General features: G+C 44.0%; 1 protein-coding gene across 15 annotated transcripts in view; it reads right to left on the bottom strand.

The window, feature by feature from the left end:
* The window catches only part of BIN1 (bridging integrator 1), a 97,864-nt gene that overhangs the window by 5,288 nt on the left and 70,622 nt on the right, over positions 1–21,954 (bottom strand). For 2 of the 15 annotated variants that reach the window (XM_057430033.1, XM_057430036.1), the window contains 7 exons: positions 21,275–21,357; positions 18,554–18,598; positions 13,675–13,825; positions 9,550–9,678; positions 6,592–6,699; positions 4,765–4,788; positions 516–608 (listed from right to left, as the gene is read on the bottom strand). In XM_057430033.1, the coding sequence (XP_057286016.1) occupies positions 516–608; positions 4,765–4,788; positions 6,592–6,699; positions 9,550–9,678; positions 13,675–13,825; positions 18,554–18,598; positions 21,275–21,357 (633 nt within the window). The remainder of the gene's footprint in view (positions 1–515; positions 609–4,764; positions 4,789–6,591; positions 6,700–9,549; positions 9,679–13,674; positions 13,826–18,553; positions 18,599–21,274; positions 21,358–21,954) is intronic. The other 13 variants (XM_057430035.1, XM_057430039.1, XM_057430038.1 and 10 more) reach the window with 8 other exon arrangements.

The raw sequence follows: 21,954 nt of genomic DNA, 5'->3' as shown, positions 1-21,954 counted from the left end.
TCCGGGACTATAATGCCCAGCTATTCCCATTTGCTGCAGTCACGACACAGTTCTTGTGAAGTCCTCAATGTGACAGCCAATAGGAACTCAAGTGGCCATGAGATGGGACCTACTCCAGACCCCTAAAAATGTGGAAGTGTCAGGAAAAAAAAAAAAAAGGAGCCCTGGATATTCAGGTGACATCGGCAGAGCCCAGAGAACAGAGTAGGTAAACTTAAAGGCAAGCAAAGAGGATTCCAACAGACAATGCATGCGTAGGACAGCTTGGGCTGTGGGCTGGCTTCACAACATGGGTGAAGGGGCAGTTTCTTTTGTGCATCTTCCAGCATAGCATTTCACAGATAAAATGCAAAGGCTAAGTCTGGGTTCTGAATAACAGCATTGTAACTGCTGGGGTGGGAGGGATGTTTTTTTTCAAGCAGTCACATGTCTTTTCCCAGCTCAGCCTCATGCATCTGCTGTATGACAAAGGGATGTGATGGAGAAAAGGAATTGCTGTCCCTTGAGGTGCTTACCGATCCTGAATCAGCTTCAGTTTTAGATGGTTCAGCTCCAGCTGCTGCTTCTGATCCAGCTGCTTCAGCTCCGGCATGGGCTGCTTCTGCAGGCTGCAATACAAAAGTCATCCAGGTGGAAAGTTACGCTCATTACAACTACGAGCGAGTACAGAAAAGTGTAGCTCAGGCTGTCCAAGTGCTCTATGCTGTTGACTGCTGCCATCTGCTGACAAATAGGTGAGAAACCTCAGCGTCTTGCTAGGCATCTGTCTCCCTCTTGCTCTGCCACCCAGTGAAATCACAGTAAAGCCTGCATTCCCCCACTTCAGCCATGCAGCAGGCAGTACTCCAGAAGAAATCGAAAAATCCTGTGCTTATTTTTTTTCTCACCATCTAAATTGCAGATCTACCTTACACAGTATCTATTATTATATATACACTGCCCATTTATATGTGAATACAAGTCCACTTGCATGCCAAGGAACGAGGCTTTCTCAATAGCCCACTTCAAGGATCAACAATCAAGGAACATTTAAACCTTTGCATACTTTTAGAAACAAAAGAACATAGAAATTTCCACATATGGAAATTAGTCTGGACCCAGCATGGACATTAGCACTGAATCAAACTGAACTGAAAACTGTGTTTTCACCCAATTTTATTTTGGATAGACCCAAAGAGTCACGAATTTGGATTCTGTTGTGAATATTCTATTACTAAGAATTTGCTGTGAATATTCCACATGGCATGCGCATGCATTTGTGTTGGTGGAGAGAGGTGCATTTTTCTAATGCAAAAAAGCTGCCACCACGAGGAAGAAATATTCAGCATCACCTACAAATCACAGACTGACACAGACCATTCTAGGAAGCCCAGGGACAGGAGATTCTGTGTACAAAAATCCAGCCAAACACCTCTGATACACTTCCAGTGGTTCAAGTCTTTATTCTCCTTCACTGAAGTCAAGCAAACTCTGTTTTAACACAAAACTAAAGATATTCATTTGCCCCTTTCAGAAACTGCAGCAACACAGAAAATCACTTGGATCTGGTAGCATCAGTGCTGCAGATCAGCCCCTTGGGAGACTGGCCAAGCAGCACCTGGGAAGACTCCTGACAAGAATCTCAGGGATCTAATATGCAGCCCATCATGGCCAGTCTATATCCATTTGTTCTCTATACCTGACAGCACACATGCCTCTTTGCAAAATCTAACCAGACACCCACTTCATATTTGCACAATAGATCACTATAGAGAGATTTACCATTTTTAATACGTGTGAATAAACCAGCTTTAGCATGCCTTCATGCTTCATACACTTGGTAAACACATGTTGATCTGGTTTCAGCTGGGATAAGAGTTAATTTTTGTCCTAGTATCTGGTATAGAGGTGTGTTTTGGATTTAGGATGAGAGTAATGCTGAAGACACACTGGTGTTGCTAAGCAGTGTTTGTATAGGGTCAAGGCCTTTTGTGCCTCTCACACCACCCCACCAGCAAGCACAAGAAACTGAGAGGCAACACAGCCGGGACAGCTGACCCCAACTGACCCAAGGGATATTCCATACCATTATATTCCATGTAACATACAAACTTTGGGGAAAGCTGGCTAGCAGTCCTACTCGGGAAAATGCTGGACATCAGTCAGTTGGTAGTAAGCAATAGTTTTTCATTTGCATCACTTGTTTCTCTTGGGTTTTATTCCACTTTATGTTATTTTGCTTTTCATTACAATTTTAAAAATTATTATTCTCATTATTATTTTAATTATTAAACTGTTCTGATCTCAACCCAGGAATTTTCTTACTTTTACCCTTCTATTTCTCTCCCCCATCCCACCAGGGCAGGGTAAAGGAGTGAGAGGACAGCTATGTGGTGCTTAGTAGCTGGGGTTAAACCACAACACACATACCCTTGAATACAACCACGTGAAAAACTAGGCATTGTCCAGATCTCTTAATACTGCAGTTCTCATAGTTCTAACCCTACAAAAGCTCAGTGAAAAGCAACAACCATGGTAACCCTTAACTCTATATCCATCTGGCTACTAGCCATGCACTGGCTCAATGCTCTAAGTATTTTTCTAATAACAGCAGTAACATAGACAAAATAAATTCCTGATTTAACAAAAAGCCATTATTTTACCTTTAGCTGTTCCAGTGGTGCCATTTAACACATGCTTGCCTCTCCTATCACACCCTTCCTTATGTCTCCCCATCGCCATGTCCACAGGCCTATATTGCCAGAGAATATGATGAACAGCAGAGCTATTCCCATCCTGCAGAGAATTCCCACAGCAGCTTTGGTACTGCTAAGGTAAACGTATGCATATGAAATACTATAAAGGCTTCTCCTGTTTAATTGCATTCATTCCGAAGTTGCTTTTTATTTGGATTCCAGGAGAACTAGAACCTGGACAGATGCCAGCCCAACTCTATCTGGCCCAACATGACTTTTATGTGGACAAGTAAAAAGGAGATCAATGTGAGCTTCCTTTTTAAAATCAGCTAATTTGCAAGAATGATGAACCTAAATTAATCCCCTAGAATGCAATAAAGGGTGTTTTCATGTCAGCTACTTATTTTTCTATTTTGTGTACCTATGGGCATCTCAAGGCCTACAAAAGCATTCAGAGTCTTGGAAAGATGCTACAGGGACAAGAGGAAGAACTTCTCACTGCTATTGCCAGGTTTGAAAGCTTTGCTTATTCCAACAGCAGCATCTTACACACTAAATGCAACTTTCCTAGTCTGCAGAACTAAGCAAGTTCTGCTGCATCCAAGATTCTATGCAGTTATTAACCTCACAGCATATGGGACTATGTAACCATGCAACAGGCCTCCTCTCATCAACAGCTAAGAACAACATTAGAGCAAAACCACTTCAGTAGACTTGAAGAGCAAAAGGATTCCCCGGCTATAAGGAGCTCTGCTCTTTAGCCAGATATAATATGCCAAGGTGATAACTGGCACAGTGGAAATATGTTGTCGGGTAACATTCTCTAGTTGATTAAATTGTTCTTTGAGTGACATCACTTTCCAGGGTGGAAAAAAATAATAACCCAGAACACTTTTTATGCCCAGACTGTAAGCACAGCTTAATCAGCTGCAGTCATACCCCACCCCTGCCCATCCACTTGAAAGGCATAAGATGCTTCCTTGCAAAAACACAGACTTCTTTTCATTCTTACTAAGACAGACTGACAATGCACATACAGGGGAATGACAGATGTTAAACACTGATGTCTGATAAGACAGACAAAGGAAACCTCTTTCTGGACACGACCCAAACTCACATGAAGGAGAGCACACTGGCCACAGAGAATCTTCAGGCCAGGCTCTCAGCTAGGGTTAACTCATGTCTTCCCAGGTACAGACTCTACGTGGTGATGTGGCCCTTAAGAATGAAAGGGTTGGCAGGACTTGCTGATTGGCAAGATTCCCCAGCATAAGCCAAGGATAAGTGCTTACATCTACACCATGGTGTTGCCAGCTCATGTAGCAGGTCTGAATACCCAAGAGTTGTCTGTCCACACAGCTGGCTGTTTGTCCAGAGGGGCTCAAAAGTTGTGCTCAAAATATCTCCCAATGGGCTGATCTACAGCAATCTGAAACCTTCCCAGGCCCGATATATCTAGAGGGTATAAATGAGCATTTGGCTGTGGTACAGATGCAAAGCACATGTAGGGTCACTCTTGTCAGCAAGCTCCAAAACTGAGGCTGAGGCAGATGCCAGGTAAGTCTTGGGCCTGTACTTAACTTTCAGTGTAGACATAGGCTGAGCTGATTCACATCGGCCTTTACAGCAATGATGGTCAATACATAGCAAACACCACAGATAATTCCAAACATGTATGTATACCCAATGGTACAGGCAGTAAGGATGAGGGGCAGCTGAGGCATTTATGCATTGCACATGAGACCAACAGGTAACACTGGGGAGTGGAGGGTGAAGATGATGCCACAGTGGGACTAAGTTTGAGAACATCATAGCATCATGCTAAAGGAAAGATGAGTGAGTTAGCAGGGAAAAGCAATGGATTTGTGTGCTGGTGGAAACTTAAAGTTTCAGAGTGTCAGACCTGACTTGCAAATATGCGGCTGCCCTTGAGGCTTCATGGAAAGTGCAAAAGTGGTTCCAGCAGCACATAGAGCAACTTCAGTTTGGGGTGTGCAGAAAGAAAAAGCAGCAATGCAGACAGGTATGATGTCTGGCACACGGCACATGCACAGTAAACAATGAGATGAAAGCCATATGAAGTTCTTACCTCCCATAAATCCCAAGGTAAAGACTAAGCATGTCAAAGAGCAACAAAAATAAAACATATTTATATGTGATTATTTCAGTGAATACAAACATTACAGATGCTGATCAGACTGAAGCAGACATACACATTCAACAGTATTTATCCCTGCATGTTTCAAAAATATTCTTTTAGTACCTGAATTTACACACCCTTCTGCACTGCATATTCAAATGTAAGTACCAACGCATTTGAGTAAGGGTGGTTTTCTCCCTCTGGTATGAAGTGAGACAGTCAAGCCACATTCAGTTATCAGTGGCAGACCATATCGCTAGAAAAGAAACAAACCCAAGCACCTCATGAGTTTGTGGTCTATCAGGGTTAAATATGCTCCTGTATATCCACACCCAATAGCATCAGTGTGATCTCAGAACAATTTCAACTAGTGTCTTTGGACAGTAGTGAAATATCTTAGCCTCTTTTGCCACAGTGCCGACCTTACAGGAAATAGATTTGCTTTCAAGACAATGTGGCTTTTGATAGGTTTTCTGCTGTAGTTAGCACTAGAAAGTATTGATTTAAGACTCTTTCTTTTAATGACTTCTGAAGCTAAAAATAGATACATTAAAACTCCAAATATGCTATTGCTGAGCAGTTTAGCAGTTTTGAAAAACCTACTCAGTGTCTAATATTTGTTTCTTCCTGGAAGGGTAAGAAATAATTCTATTTTAAGTTAAATTTATACTCACTTCCTGCACCAGTTTACCCAATTATAAAAACAAAAAAACACCAAATAACCCAATAAATATTTTAAAAGAAAAAAGAAGTTTATCCTGGCATGCAGCTTGTTCTATCAGACAAGGAGGCACAAAAATCTGCCCACTTAAAGGTCCAGAAAGTGGTTGTTTGCCATAGTGGTGTATATCAAACTAAGATACTAACTTGCAGATGCACTATTTTAATTTAGAAGAATCAAATGTTTAATGTTTGATCTCTCTAATACGAGAGGTCTTATTGCTACAAAAATGTGTGTCAACACAGGCCTACCTGACATGATGACACTGCACTGCAGAAATACTGTAAACATCCCAATTATGTTTATTACAAATTTTAATGGCAACCACAGGCAAAAAATTACCATCCAATACATATGAAATGGAAAGTCTCAGTGAAGACAACAGCCAAATTCAGGATGCGCTTCAAAGCCTCCAGCTGTTTAGACATAAAATGAAGCACAGTCCACCTGCCTCTGAGAGTGGATAGGATGAGGTAGAGGCAAGACCAGAATTAGGCATCTTCCTTTTTGATACTGCACTGCACAGCACTATGGTCAGGGAAGAAGCTGCTACGTTATATCCAGAAAAAGAAAGGCTTCACATCATTTGAATATCCATCTACAGCTTTATTCACCTTAAGTAACTGCAGATTATCAGAGTGTCCATTTATTAAAAATCCCTTTGAGAGCAATTCATAGCAGGAGCACAGAACAGAGGCTGAATTCCCACCCACAGAGTAACAGTTTAAATCCATATAGCATACAGAGGATGCTAATTCAGGGAGGGACATACACGGTTTCAACACGTTGTCAATCAATAGATCATCAGAGCAAAGGACAAGCATCCCACAAACACCTAGTGCCAGACTTTGGCCAGGATAGTAGCCACTTGATTCTCTCTGGACTTACACATCCAGTAGAGAAGACCAAGGTACCCATCTGCAAGGCACAGGTCTGGGCACCCAGCCCAGCCGCCCACAGCCCAGGTCCATATTATCGTTCACAGAGGTGCAGGTCATGCCACACTTGGCAACAAGTTGGTTATGAAGAGAGAAGGAACAGTGATATGAACCAACCTGGGAGGCAGGTGTGGGGGTCTTCCCCACAGTGGCATCTGGTTTAATGGGATCAAAATCCAGATCCAACAGGCTGGCTCCCTCCTGGAAGGGCCCAGGGGCATCAAACTTGGCAGCAAGTGAGGAAGAAAAGCAGTATGAGCATTAGACATGCACACACACACACACAGAGTAGAGGGAGCGTATGTGATATCCAGGAGCTAAGGCTGCAAGCGCAGAAGACATGGTGGCACTGCAAACACCTGATGTGACTCCTGACTGCTTGGTGCCTATAATCACAGCAGTTCACATGGGTGCTACTGGAAACCAAGCCCGAGTCTTTTCCACAGGACTCATTCACCTTCTACCTGGCAAATGAGCTGACATGGTATAAGTACCTGAGCTGCTGTCATCAAAAGGATCATCGCCATGATTCAGAATGGCTTCTCTTCTATTTTATATCTATTCCCCATGGCTCATCCAGCTGCTTCTGTACTGAAGGCCCAGGACAGACTCCCTCAGCCACATACAGAACAGCTGCCACCCATACAACTTATCTCAGGAACATGGATCCAGGCAGAAAACCACTCAAACTGCTGAAAAGCCAGTCTGAGACCTCAGAGCTAACTCCCAAAGCTCCTAACTCCCTCCTGCCTTCCAAGACAGAGACACAGAATATGGCAACTCATTCAAGCTAAGGTATTTGAACCATGCCCCAGTCCAAAAATGTTTTCAACGGTTCCCATTTCTGGGCATCCCAGAAACATGCACACAAGTCTTCTAGCAAAGCATAATTTGAGAAGCTTTGCTCATCTCTTCAAAGTCAGCAGAATAACTGTGATTAGCACTCCAGCTAAAGACAGGACATTCACTGATTACCATTAATAAAACAGTCACTAGAAAAGACATGAGTCACTAGTATTCAAAAACAAACTATCACTTTTGGGGGTTAGATTTAACCTAATCACTACAAGTCACTCCCCTCTACTCAATGTCAACGGAAGCTACTCTGTCCAGGAAGTCCAGGAAGATCTGCCCATTTCCACTGACCTCCCAGATCACTGGCCGTACTGCTTCAGCTACCTTTCCAACATCACACAGAGTGTGGCAGGTCAGTCTGCAGTTATATCACAGTCCTACAATGGAAATCAACTCCTAGAAAGTAGACCAAGACACAACTTAAGAGAAATTCCTCTGAATACAAACCACACCACCATAATTTTCATCTCCTCTGGTTTCTTCTTACTCCAATTCTCTTCTGTATTTTCCCCTCCCTTATGAACACCTCTTTTTGAGATCCACAGGAATGAGGACAGGGAACCAATCTCTCCCATCTTACAATAATAAACCCTGACCATATGCAAAACCAACTGGCATTCTAGTCCACTCCTCCACCACATCCAGGCCACCCATCAGAGAGGCTCCAACACCAATCTTCAGTTTTGTTTAGTAGTGAGACATCAAAGGCTCCAATCATGGAACATTTCTACCTGACAATCAAGACTTACATGCAAGGGCTAGCACACTTTACCCAGATCTCCAGAACTCATTGGAGCTAAAACATCCAATAGGAATGGCCCCGGGCCACGCACTGAACACTAGTGCCTGTTGGGTGCTTCAGTGAATATTGTTCTGGCAACCAGAGTCTTCTCTGAGACCCCCATCTGACTGAAAGTCATAGCAGTTCCCATCCTGGGTCAGAGCACTGACCAGGTGCAGAACAGTATGTCTGAGAAAAGGCTGGCATTCACATGGAAATACATAATACAAACCATGGGGCAGACAGAGCTGTCTGTTATGATACAGGATATAAGGATACATAGAAAAGATAAAGAGTTGCTCAACTGCCTGTGGTCCCCAACTTCCAACACTGCTGTCAAATCATCTTTCTGCTATGCAAGCTTTATTTACTGCAATGCAAACTCTGACACAGAGTTCCTTCCCTCCCCACTCTACCTCTGCTCTTCAGCAGCTGGGTGGAAGGTGGCAAGACAGAGGCAATGGAGCAGCATGATGCAAGAAGAGTTAGAGAATGAGTCACAGATGAGCATCTATAGAAACATTACTTGTGTTTTAACAAGCGTTTAGGCAAAAAAAAAAATATATATATACATGTGCTTATATATATTTAAAAAAAAAAAAGAAAAAGAGTAGATGCAGGTATCTCATGATACAGCCAGAAATCTGGTCAGGCTCCTATATATGTAAGGACTTCCATTTTCCTAGATCCAACACAGAATTCCCTACCTGGGCATCCTCTCTTGCAGTGATGAAAACCAGAAGGAAAATACATAATTTGAAAACGGTTTTCCTTTTGGTGGGCTTCAAAAGGTGCCACAAGAGAAGAATATTCTGATGGGAACCACTGGGTGGGGAAGGGTGACAGACCATCTTCAGCACTCCTAAATTCACAGCGGACACAGCCCTGCTCATCTAAACTGGAGGTACCTATTCTCTGCAATGAATTTCACATAATTCATGTTGGCCTTCCCTAGGCAGGTGAAGGCTTTAAACCACAAAACTCGTGTATGAAGGCACAGAGAGCACAAAACTGCCTTCTCTCAGAACTAGCAGGTGCCAGGGTCAGCACTTGGGGATGTAAAAGAGCAGAAAACAGATGCTTCATCCACACCCAGGATCAGTGGGTCTGGAAAAAGCATAATGTGGGATATGAGGAGAGCCATACTCCATGTCATTGCTACTGAACAATTGCAGCATTTACTTTCTGGCATCTTCACCAGTTTATTTCTCTTGTTTCTTCAATGAACAAAAGTTCTCAAAGGGCAACGTGTTAGCCAAAGCTGCCTTCCAGCCACCCTTTCCTCTAAGTTAGCCTCCCTTTCCCTTTGAGGTCCAATGTTGATAATGCCTTCCTCCTTCACCTGACCAGGTTTCGTGGCTTGACACCTCCAAAGAGAAGAAAGATCGAAAAGAAAAGTTCAGAGGCAGAGAAATATAAGGCAGGGCATAGCAGCTAACCTGCGAAGGGGTTGTCACACTTATCTCGGGGACAAAATTGTCATCAAACAGACTGATGATGTTCTCCTGCTTGATCTCCTTGGAGGGGGTGACTTTTGGAGGCGGAGGCACCGGAGGCCCTTTCCTCAACTGCATGCAAGTGAGCACACAGCCACAGCACAGATGGCGACACCCAAAAAAACGAGAGACAGGAACCAGGTTAGCCACAAAAACTGAAGGTGGGGGAAATCACAACCACAGGCACAGAGCAGGGTCCAATCAACTCCATCTGAAGAGAGAGGGAGGGAGGGTGAAGGGCTTAATTGAAACAAAACAAAACAAAACAAAAAAAACAACCAAAAACAAACAACCACACACCTCCAGAGAAGGTTTGGCATCATTAGTTACACTTCAGCTGTGGGCTGAAGTTTCCCTCTGCAGAGGAGAAGCGTAACATAATTAATATGCATTGGCGGTACATGCATACATAATTAAAGCATGTGCAACCTTCAAAAGAACCACTGGGAAGGGAGCAGATCAATTAGTGAGAACAAAATTCAATAGACCAGGCCAGTACTGCCTCCCTTTACCATACTTACCATACCTAAAAGAATGAGATCAGACTCAGTTTGTCCTATTATCTGTAGGTGACCAGTACTGGTTCTGTGGTGCACTTGTTATGAGCGTACCTTAAGGTCTGAAGGAACTCTGATAGCTTCTTACCACTTCTTAGCTTTAGGCAATAACAATTCAGACTCCTGAGAAGCCATGACTGCTGGAGGCCCAACTCTGCTCTCAGTTTCACCAATGAGCATTGACACTAATGAAGTCAGGTTTCCCAAATGGAGATCCCAGAGAAAGCATAACAAAGTCTGACCCTGCAACTCTAACACACCCTAATACCCACTCAGACTCAGCCTGACACTGCATCCTGCATCCACAACCCTATGGGAGGCTGCAGTAAACCCTCCCTACATGAACCCATCCTTATCTTTTTCACATTTTCTTGTGTGCAAGCCTTCAGTGATCATTTCTAGAGCAAATCAAACTTTGAGAGGCTGCTACTGTGTTGGAACAAATCAGCCATTCAAGTTCCCAGCACCACAGCAATACTCAGCAATGACAATGCTTTCCATTTACAGTGATATTTTACAGTTACTTGATCTTCTCATCATACCTAGGATCCCAAGGCAGCAAGACTCTGCCAGTAAGCACTCAGTATATCAGTGTGAGGCCCAGATCTGAAACACAAGAATCCCCAACTCCTAGTACCATGTTCACATTCTTCCAGAATAAAACTGAGTTCTACAAGACATTTATTCAGATTGCTAAGGACATGCCTAGTTTTCTACTGGGTTCACCTACTTTACAGAGTGTGAGTATGCAAACACACCTTTTCCACTAAATAGATGGCATGGGGAAATAATAAAAGTAGTGTTTTCACTTCCAGCTTCTCACTGTTTGCAGAAGGTGGTGTGTCCATATTCCCCAAGAACAACCACTGCCTGAAAATCCCCTGCTTGACAGTTGCAAGAAGGGACCAGAAATGTCAGGGAAAAGCTATCACCTGCAGAGCCACCATCTGCAGAAATGGGAAGCTCCTATTACAAACTCTACAAAGAGGTCCTGACACTTCAGCTATTTATTTCTCAAAATAGTCAGTCTCCTTCCTTCCAATGCACTAGCATCTTGAAGACCACCACTTCCACAGCGTCCAGCATTACTTCCAACAGCAGTCTAAAACCACATTTCAAAGACAACAGGATTGAATATTGATGTCGGGTTGCACCCTGGAAATTCATCAAGCACAAACGACTTTGCCACCTAGAAGAAAAGAAACCCTCTAAATTCTTTCTGCTGACTTGGATCCCGAAAAGCTTCACCATTCTAAATTCAGCTTAGTTGCACTGGTTTCAAAGTGTCATTGCAGCATTTCAGTGGTGTAAATGAGAGCAGAAGTCTGACCTTTCAAATTTCGCAGACCCCTGAAGTCTCTGTCATCATTACTCAGTGTAGAGACCTGATAGCAATCGCTTCTTCCAAAAGACAGAAATAAGCTGGTTTTGAGAATTAAAGAACAGTAAGAGTGAATATGGTTTTGGCATAGGGAACAATTCAAAATTTAGTATTTATTAGATTTCTCTTGTTTTGCTGTCTTTCTCTCCACAGCTTTTGCATTAGTATTTCAGACTGTGGAGGCCAGAGAACTGTACTTGCTTCTTGCTTTTTTTTCCACCCTCCTCCAGAGGGTGAGGCCCCTAGTTTCTCTAGGATGACCCTTGAACAAATCACTTACTCATTGACCAAAAGTAGTAACACCTGTGATGATTTTGAGTATTAGCCTGAAGATTTCAGTCAGAACTGTTGAGAGAGTAGACACTTGTGCTTTCCAACTGGCTGGCAAGATGACACACACTTGGTTTCTAGTCTTTATCCATACAGGTACCAAGCTTAGGTCTCGGTGTGAAACCCTTGTCCTTGTCTTCCCTCCCTCTAGAGCCGGCTCCATCTCTTAGCACCTAATACGAATACGGAGTGGAGTTCTTGCTCTTCACTGTAGTGAGGCTCGGAAGAATGAATTAAATACAGGTTGGGAAAGAGCTGCCAGACGGTGGCAGCATAAGCTGCAAATATCGTTTCAGACTTGCCTCTAGCCCATCTAGGGTTCCAGCCAGAGCTGCACTGGAATATCCTGCTTGCTCGACATGGGGTGCCTCCAGCCCCATTCCTGTGGGCAGGAAGGCAGCAAGCGAATGAGAAAGTACTTGTAGGCTAGCAAAAACAAGGCTTATGTGTACTATTTATAGCAAAGGGAAGAAGCCAAACTCGGCAAGACAAGTCCACAGGCAGGGCAAGTGAAGCCTGCAGTGAACAGCTCAATTAGACTGTAGGATTTCTTATTCCAAATTTCAGTCAAGTTATGCCAATCTCTGAAAAAAAACAGGAAGGCAATTCTGGATGCAATATCCTCTCTCTCTCATACGCACACCCTACTCCAAGGTCCTAGCCAGGGTGGTGGCAAAGCTGCTCTTGGCAGTGCAATGCTGAGCAGTACAGACACCCTGGATGGCAGACACCCACACACCTTTTTGCCAATGTAGAAACATCCCCTTTTTGTCCCTAGATAATCCTGAAAAATCAAAAATGCAGTGGAGAGGAAAATGTCATGAGGGGCTATCCAAAAACAGGAGACAGGCTGCACCTCAGGCCTGGATTTGGAATCAATTGCTACATATAACAACAGCAAGGAAGTTCTGGATTGTACCTGTCTCTTTTCAGAAGCAATGGGTTTTCTCTCACCAGCTTGGCCAGAACCCCTCTCAGCTTTAATTCTTCCTGGAAGACTATTCCCTTGCGTCCCACTTACTGAAATGCAAGGATTGGCAACAGACATAAATATGGCATAGTTACTACTTTTCCCTGCTGAGTTTTTTCCCCACTTTGCAAAGGAGGAATATAGAAGAGTGGAAAGAGGAAGCAAATGTTTTTTATATGCTGAGTATTAGGAACTACATCTGCTATTTTAAACACACCACTGGGTATCTCCCATATAAGGAGAGGACCAACAAAGGCCACGTGGAAGGTATCGCTCCATATAATGGACAGCTTTCTTTCTGGTACCCACCTAACCTGTTTATAGCATAATTCCTTTATTTTTAGCATAATACTTTATCTTGGGATTAAAATAAAACACCATGTAAAGTACAGATGTTCTCCTTATCAATATTAATATTTCTTCTTTGAACATTCCTCAGTAACGGAAGTTCTTGAGAAGAAACTGGACCATTGAATTCCACAGGTCGATTAAAATGTAGAGAACAAACTTCCTTGTCTAGCTACAACTCTATCCTCCTTGGATCTTCTTGACCATTCTACCAGACAGCAAAATGTGTTACTAGCCTTTCCCCTGTAGAAGTATTTAAAGACAGATTAGTTCTTCCCTATATGAATTAGAGATGACCAATAAGCAACTTGTATTCTCAGGAACCTCTCAGGAACCAGTGGAGAACAACAGTCATTTGTATTCTCTGTGCTCAGTAGCAGGACGAGGTCCAAAAAGGCAACTGATGGATGTCTTTGACTCACGGAGCTTGTGCCAACAGCGGTCATACTGCAGAGATACGGTCAATGTCATGGAGACACTACCTGAGATGGTGACTTGGGGATGCTTGCCCCAGGTGTTTCCAAAGTGGACGGCTCCAGATCATGGTTGACAGTCTTGGTCTCAGGGCTGGTGATGGGAGATCCATCTGGTGGAGGCGAGGGGCTTTTATTTGCTTTCGCTGGGGTGCTGTCACTGAAGGAATTGAAGGGAGAAAGGGAGAGAGAGAGAGAGAGAAGTCTGAGCCAAGCCTAGGAGGAGTTGTGCACAGATCAGTGGCCTCCATTATCTCTTTGCTTCACTGCCCAGACATGTGATGAAGACATTTGAAGCCTCTACAAGCATCTTTGCTGAGTCACTTGCAGTCCAACGCACTGCAGCAGCATTACTAGTAGCAGCAGGCTACTCCCTAAATTCCTACTCATGGATATACTTTGCCTCAGACACAGAAAACCAAACAAAATAAAAACTAACTAGGCATCTTTAATTCTTCTAGATTATAATGTAAGTGCCTGACATTAAGTTGTAGTCTTTTAATACTGGGGAAGCAGATGGGGGAAGGAATTCTGTGCAGCTCATTTAGTTTTAAATTCTACAGATAAGATTTTTTTTCTGCATGGTGCTGTACCCACAGGTGACACCTGTGTGGGTTATGATTAATAGTTTTGCAATACCTGAACTAAGGCTGTAATCATACAATATCATAATCCTCTATATGGTACAAACTAGCCAAGCTGGAAGAGGGGCAGAGTAGCCAGAAGTTTCACAGGTCACTCCAGACAGCAAAGAAACAGTTACCAATAAAGATTTCTCTATTATGGAAAGTCTCCCCATCCTTGTTTTCAGTTATGAACCCCTTCTGCCCTTGTCTTTCCAGTTGGTCCTTATTCCAGGACTTGACTGTGTGTTTCTGACACATAGTCAAGAAGGATTTTTCAGGGAATTAAGAAGCAAGGAGCATATGCCAACAGCGTTTGTTAGTTCATAATTTAGCCAGATTTGGGGAGTTTTCAAAGGAATGGGACAAGGCACACACCTTTCCCTAAGGGCTTACCCTGAGCAAGTGTCAAGTCTTCAAAGTACAGAATCATGAAAGATTTATAAAAAGCTGGTTACTAGAGAATTTCAATAGGGACAAAGGTAAAGCCATTTCTCAGCCTAATTCTCAGGAGCAGCTGAATCATCGTGGCTGAAATTCAGCTCCCCAAAAAGCAACTACTCAATTTATATCGAGTCATGCAGAAGCACAGAGACTGGTAGGGGATATTTAGCAAAGGTGGTTACAGTTTGGCAGAACTATACACAGCTGAAAACAATATAACAGAATATTGCAAAAGGGCTGTGCAACCTCATCTACAGTGGGTGATATCGTTTGCCTCCACTTTTAAAACTGCAGGTCTTGTGAAGTTAAAGGCCTTGGGAGAAGGCTGAAAGGAACGGATCCTTTCCTACACCTTGAGATATTAAATGCTGGCATAGAGCCATGACTAGAGACAGCAATGTAGGGCTGACTCTGCAGCAACATCAAGTTGATTATTACTTTGCTCTGTCTCAAGCAAGCCCAGAGCTCAAGACATACATCCACTCACATTTCGATACCTGAGGTGTGGTCATTGGCTAACATGCATCATAGCCTCATTGCTAAACACTCACGACTAGGGGAACAACAAGGGGAGGAAGGGACAGCAAGGCATTTCAACAAACCTACCCTTCCAAGCAAGCATCCAAAGCAGGGGGAGCTCAGCATTCCGGCTTTCAAGCTCTCCATCCCATTCCCTCTTTATTCACTTCATCCTCATCTATTTCCCACCTCCCACTTTCTCCCTATATCCACACCCCACACGCACATTTCTCCACAAAAGCGCCTGTTCTCAGGTCCACATGCAGGTCGGTTGTTCCTGGCAACACTGATGCCAGCAGCACACCAACATGATGCAACAAACCCAAACACATTCTCTGCCAGCAGCTCTCAGAGGCACACACGCCAAGGGAAAAAGGGAAAAGAGGAAAAGGGGCTTAAGAACATGTACGCCAACCCCTGCAGCTTTTCAGTTCTACTGAATATGCCTACAGTGTCCTTCCTCAGAAGTCACCAGAAATAACTTCAAAACAGTGGGTTTTGTGAAGGATTCTGTGAAATGGACAAGGTTGTGCTGCAGATTAAAGTAACGGTTGGAAGGTGAAGGTAAGGAAGTCCTGCTCTAAATGGGAGTCACCAGGGAGCAGCAGGAAATGGCCGGAAATTTCATCTGATGCTAGAGTTGGGGAAAGAAAAGTACATGTTACCTTCCCTACAGTTGAAAGCACTTTGGGAAAGATGGAGAACACAGTGAACTATTGCCAGACAGCCAAGACTCCTCAAATGCCCAGACTACACTGGGAATATTGGGACTATTGGCCTACCAACACAAGGGTAGGCTTTTTCTTCAAGGGACCTGAAGAGCCCACTTCTCCAACGGGAAAGGAGTTCAGGCTTCTCTAAAGACTATGAAGCAGCTTTTTAGTGCCTTACATCTGGTGCCTGGCAGTGACTTAATTTGGAGATATACTGGTAAAAGGCTCCCATATGAGAGTCCAGTTTCTTCCCATCACCCTACAAGGGCTGAGAGGGCCTCCCACTAAATCTGTCATTAGGTCACTACTATTTACAGCTTGTTTGATGTGTTGGCTGATCCTCCTAGGAAAATGCCAGTGCTAATTTTGGCTGAGCCTTTCCAATCCCCTCCCCAAGTGGCACCTTCATTCCTGCACTTGTTGCTTTGCATCCATTTAGTCAGGGCAACCAGCGTCAAGAGAGCTTGTCACCAGGATCCTCTGTCCTTCACAGATCCCCAGGGAGCACACACTGCCCACACAAATTCCTGGCTCCAAAATGACTGCTCACACAGGAAACACAGGAAAAAACAAGAGTGTATTGACTATCCCCACTGATCAAACCTGAGTATTACAGTAAAAGCAAGTCAGAGCAGAAAGGTCATTACTCTCTCTTTTTCCTTCCCATGAGCAGTTGGGAAGTGATGCCAAATCCAGGAATATCAGGCAGGGAAGGGAAGAGGGTGTCAACTTTCTTCTCCAAATAGAGATCTGGGAACAGGGTCTAATGCAGTTAATGCAGCTGAATGGGAAGCCAAATCCTTCAGCCCCTATAAAGCTGCCGAGTTCCCAGACTTCTCATGGGGCTGCCTCATCTGTTCTGGAAGAGCAGAGTAACATCTGCAGATGGGGTTCCCATGCACTTGTAACAATCCTATGTTAGAGTATGAAACCTACTTTCCAATATAGTAAAAACAGACCAGTCACCTCCTGCCAAGTTCTCAAGTTAAAAAGTAAAAAAAGCTGGCATCTCAGCTAAGGCTTAAATAGGGCTTTTTAGCCAAAATTAATTTTGTTAGCACCAAAGGAGGATGGAGAATTATTTAAAAAAGACGGAGTGGTATAAAGGAGGAAAAGGCACCTACATGCCCAAAGAGTGCCACAAATGTACAGTCTTGGTACAGAACAAAGAGTGACTGAGTCCCAGACCCCCCTTCCCTGCACCAGGGGTTGCACATTCCTCTGTGACCCCAGCAGCTGCTCTGAAAGCAGAAACCTCTAGCACAGCCCCAGTCAGACACCTTAACTGCTGGGCCATCTGAACTTTATGAGGGCAGAATAGGAGGACATTGTGTCTAGAACTCATCAAGATGAGATTTACTAGCTATCCCTCTGTTGTAGCATCTGTCCATTCTCAGTGACTGGAAATACTAGACCTCCTGCCTGGTGCAGATATAACACTGGTCCAACCAAAAACCAGAGACAAGCACCCAGAGAAGTACTCCTGTAAATCATCATTTTCCTACAGCAGAAAATCTCAGAAAAGTAACACAAGACATTCCTTTACTCATTTGAGGATATTAAAATCAAGATTTGCCCACCAGCTTTCCCTATGAAATTGGAACTCTCCACCTTCCAACCCCCTACTTTATAAAGGATGCACAGCAGAGACAAAGAGAAGGACTGTATGACTTGCCCTAGTCAGTGGGAAACCAGGATCAGAAAACCAAAGATTTCAGTCCACCAGCACTTGCTTTTATTGCTGGCACAACATCATCTTGAGAATCATAATCTTTTTTCTTCTTATAGGGAACTCGTGGAGAAAATACCAACACAAAGACTAACAGAAATAATTAGAGGGCATTTCCGTGCCATAATGTGCAATTCCCACTTTGCTCCAGAGCATGTTCTTGGCCCATAGTAACTCTAGGCATCATAGCAATCCAGTTATTCAATGCCATCACTGCCTTGAAAGGAAAGACTCTAACGTTAGTCTTTATGTAAGACAACGGGCTTCCTTTTCCTTCAGCCCTGCACAAAATTTTCAATGGATGAAGCAAAACATCAAGTATCCTCAAGAACAGAGCAAGTAAGGAGCAAAGCCAGAAGCGCCCTTCTCCCACCTCATCATCCTTCCAACTGCAGTGGGTAGATAGGACTGAACTTCTGAAAGACCTACTTTGTTGTCCTCCCTGGCCAGACATGGAATGAGATTGCAGCATTTCAGATCTGCTCAAAAGGGCAAGCTCCAATAGGTAAAACTAGAAGTTGTTAATCACCAAAATTGCCCATATTTCCCATGGAAAACCCAGCACCCCGCTTTTAGTCACGCAAGAACAACTGAATAGACAATGCCTGAGCTTTCACACTGCCTTCTTAGACGGAAAAGAAGCAAGGATTCAAACCAGGCACACAAGCAGTTAATGGGATTATCCAGACACAGACTGATCTCACAGGACCCAGCAGGCCATGAACATATCATATCATGCAAAAGACCCCTCTCCCATCACAGGGTTAACACGTGCCAGGCTGTTAAGAGTACAGAAACAGCCTTTCCATTTTAGGAACTAAATTAAACACATATCGAAATGCTGCTCCCCATACCAGTACCTGCTCATCTTTTTCCTCAGCCTGGCGAACAGTTTAGTTTTCTTTCTGTTGAGGATGGCACGCAAATCATTTCAGTTACAGGGTGGCACAGTCAAATCAGAGAGGAAAAGTTAAGCTTTCAAGCACACATTCATTTGGTGACACAGATCTCACTGCAATCAAGATGACGAGATCTCCTCTCTCTCTATCACACACACACACAGGGACACACAGAAACATGTACACACTTCCTTTGGTTCATAGAAAGCTATGACCTGGTTTGGAGAGGGTAGGAGAGGGCTTTTTGTGCCTTTCAAAGATCTACATACATGTGAGCAAACTAGTGCTTTCCCTGGGGCCAGAGTGCACATGGAGAAGAAAAATGAAAGTGTATAGACACCAGTAGAGAACTGTAAATGTCTTTTTTTCACAGGTAATCACAGGTCTACACTCTATACTGTAAACATTACACAAGAAACAAGCTCCCCAAATTCTCCTTTACTTACACAATCTGTGCACAGTCTTATATATGGAACCTAATTAGTAGCTTTCCTATGTCTTTTTTTTTTCAGTCTGTCCCATCATACTAGGATAATACTAGAGATTTTCTAGGTCTTCCACGCATCTGAGCCTGAATGTTTAAACTCCTTCAGAAACAAATCCCAAACATATGTCTGAGGTTTCCACTAATTCATCAGCTGCTCTGTGCTACTGTGCTACACAGACAGCATAAGATTTATCACCCACAGTAATGTTTCTGTAGGGCTTCACATGAATGCCATAACGATGTGCTTGCATAATTGCCTCTCTTCTCACACCTCCTCATTCATTTCCTGCTATTGTATCAATCTCCAATCCCCTTCCCAGTAGAAAAGGGTTAGGGAAGCTCTTACTGCAGACCACAATAAGCAATCAGATCAGTGAAGGCTATTTCCTCCTGCACACTCTTGCTCCAGCCCTGCACTACAGTGAGAGGCCAGACATGCAGGAGAGACAGAAATGCCTCTTAGTATTTCCTGGTCACTGCTAAACATATTTACTATGCTGGCAAACCTGCATCCTCCTGTAACAACCTGCTTCACTGTGCTCATGAGGAAGAGAGCTGCTCTGGGGCAGGTCTGGCATCTCAGCCAAGATGCAGGATGTAAGTAATGAAGCAGCAGCACTCAGACTGCTGCCCACATAGGGATCTCTCTGTGTGCATTCATTTTCTGTTTTTAGGGCCCTGTGGTCTCATAGACAGGCAAAGAGCACAGAACTGCAGCTGAGATATCTATTACAGCCTCAGATGAACTAGCAGTTTGTGGGGGCAGGGATCATTATGACAGGTAATTTATTCATTGGAAATATTTTCAGGCCACAAACTTCATGCTACAACAACAATGAAAATGCCTAGGACAGGCTGTCACTATACCCTACAATCACTTTCTGGAGAAAGAGAAGAAAAAGCTGGACAAAGCAATGGCTACAGCCTTCAACTGTCCTGTTACTCATCCTCTTCCAAAAGACCCTGGAGGATGCTGCTGTCAGAGACAATGTAAATGGCAGCAAGAGGATGGGCTTCAGTCTTGTCGGGTTGTGATGACCAGAGACCACAAGCTAACTTGGGAAGAAGATATTATTTTCACAAGAAGCATTTCTACTAGGATCTTGAAAATCTGGCATTAGCAATCCAAAATTCAGGAGCCAAATTCAACTCAAACATGCTCTTCCTTTAGAGCTGGCAAACACCACATACACTGCTGGAATAAGACATGTAAGCTATCTATGCATGAATGCAATAGGAGGTTCAACTGGGAGGAGAGACAAGGGACCACAGAGGTCTCAACAACTGATCTAGCCCTTCCAAATCAATGCACTCATACCACAGCCTGCCCTTACTTCATGCTGACTACACCTCCTCCCTCTGTCAGTACACCAGTTGAGGACCTGGGCTGTGCTCCTGCTCACCCGGCATGTGGGATTAGCAGCAGCTGGAAGCCAGAGCCCAACACTGTTTCATCACTCACACATCCTGGATAGAAGCCAGACAGCCTCATCCAGAGCCCGACCTCTCCCTCTCCTCTCAGTGCTAGAGAATGTGCAGACTTGCACTTAACCATACAGGAATGAACCCAGCTGAGGAAAGAAAACTTGAGGCCTGGAGCACACTCACTCCTTGCATACCTGCAGATTGGAAGTGCTCTGAGATCAAGAGACCTCATGTTAGTGAGGCTGCAACTAATTCCACAACACACACAGAGGAAATGCACCTCAGCTGGGTACACGAGGGGCTTGGCATTAAGATAGTTCCAAGTTTGGAGGTCCAAAGAGGAGGCTAGGGAAACAAATGGGCTCTTGGTGGTCAAGCTCACAAGTTGCAGGTAAATGGTGGAAGCTTTTGAGGGACAGGTGCTGAGCAGCTGGACCCCGAAGGAAGGACAGCTCAGTGTTACATGTCAGTGCATGGAATTCAACTTTAGAAAAGCAGAGCTGAGTGTCATTTGTCTAAATATCAGCACCTAGTGAAAGTTTAGGTCTCCAGATGTTATTCTAGAAAAGCAAGAGGTATTGCATTGTCACTCAGCCCCAAGTGCAATCTTCGACATGCTCTAGGCAGTCTTAAGAGGGCAATGGCTGGCTATATGCAGGTAGTCAAATCATTCCACAGCTGACAACAGGGAGGTTTCAATACAGATGGTAGCGAATTCCCTGTCCCTCCACCCTTGCTGAAGGAAAGATACTAATCCCACAGTTACTAACCTGGGCTGTGCTTTAACTGGGAAGGCATTGCCAGAGTACTGCTTGTCTAGACCCAACAGGACATCATGGAGGTTTTGGTTCAACTGCAAAATACAAAAACAAAAGAAAAAAAAAAACAATGAGAAAAGAGCCCAAGTGCCAGAAGAGAGTCCAGGCTGGCCTGCACAGGCTGACCAAACACAGGCTGCTTCTGCCTGTACATGTGCACATACTCGGCTATCCCAAGAGACGACAGCCCTACATCTGTTTCCACTGCTCCCAATGTGGTTCAAAACACTAGAGCACTCGAACTGTTGAGGAGCTGCTGGCAACTCATGCAAATGCTTTATCTCCTTTACACATCACTCTCTTTGCTTCTCCATCATCTTCTCCCACCAGTGTGCTCCCAGATACCACTGCAGAACCAGGCAGAGTGTTTAATCTATGGGTCTGTGTGGTAGAACTGAAGCTTCACTCTGGAGTTGTGGCCAAAGCTGTTTCTCAGATCTGCATATCAAAGCTTGGGATATGGTAATTTCAGCTTTGGAGCCAAAGGCAGCTGGATTTCCAGGCAACAAAAAGCCTTGACTTCACAGGCTGCCTGGGCCATTTAGGTTTGGGCAGGACCTGGGTATCTTTGCAGAAATGCAATAATAGGAGTTAAACTCCCTGGACCAAAGGCTGCAACATTCCCTCCAGAC

This window comes from Pezoporus wallicus, unplaced genomic scaffold (genome assembly GCF_028554395.1).
Source record: "Pezoporus wallicus isolate ANWC-B61680 ecotype Strahan unplaced genomic scaffold, APGP_CSIRO_Pwel_v1 contig_5261, whole genome shotgun sequence".
NCBI classification, from domain to species: domain Eukaryota; kingdom Metazoa; phylum Chordata; class Aves; order Psittaciformes; family Psittacidae; genus Pezoporus; species Pezoporus wallicus.
This window is presented reverse-complemented; position numbering and strand designations above follow the sequence as displayed.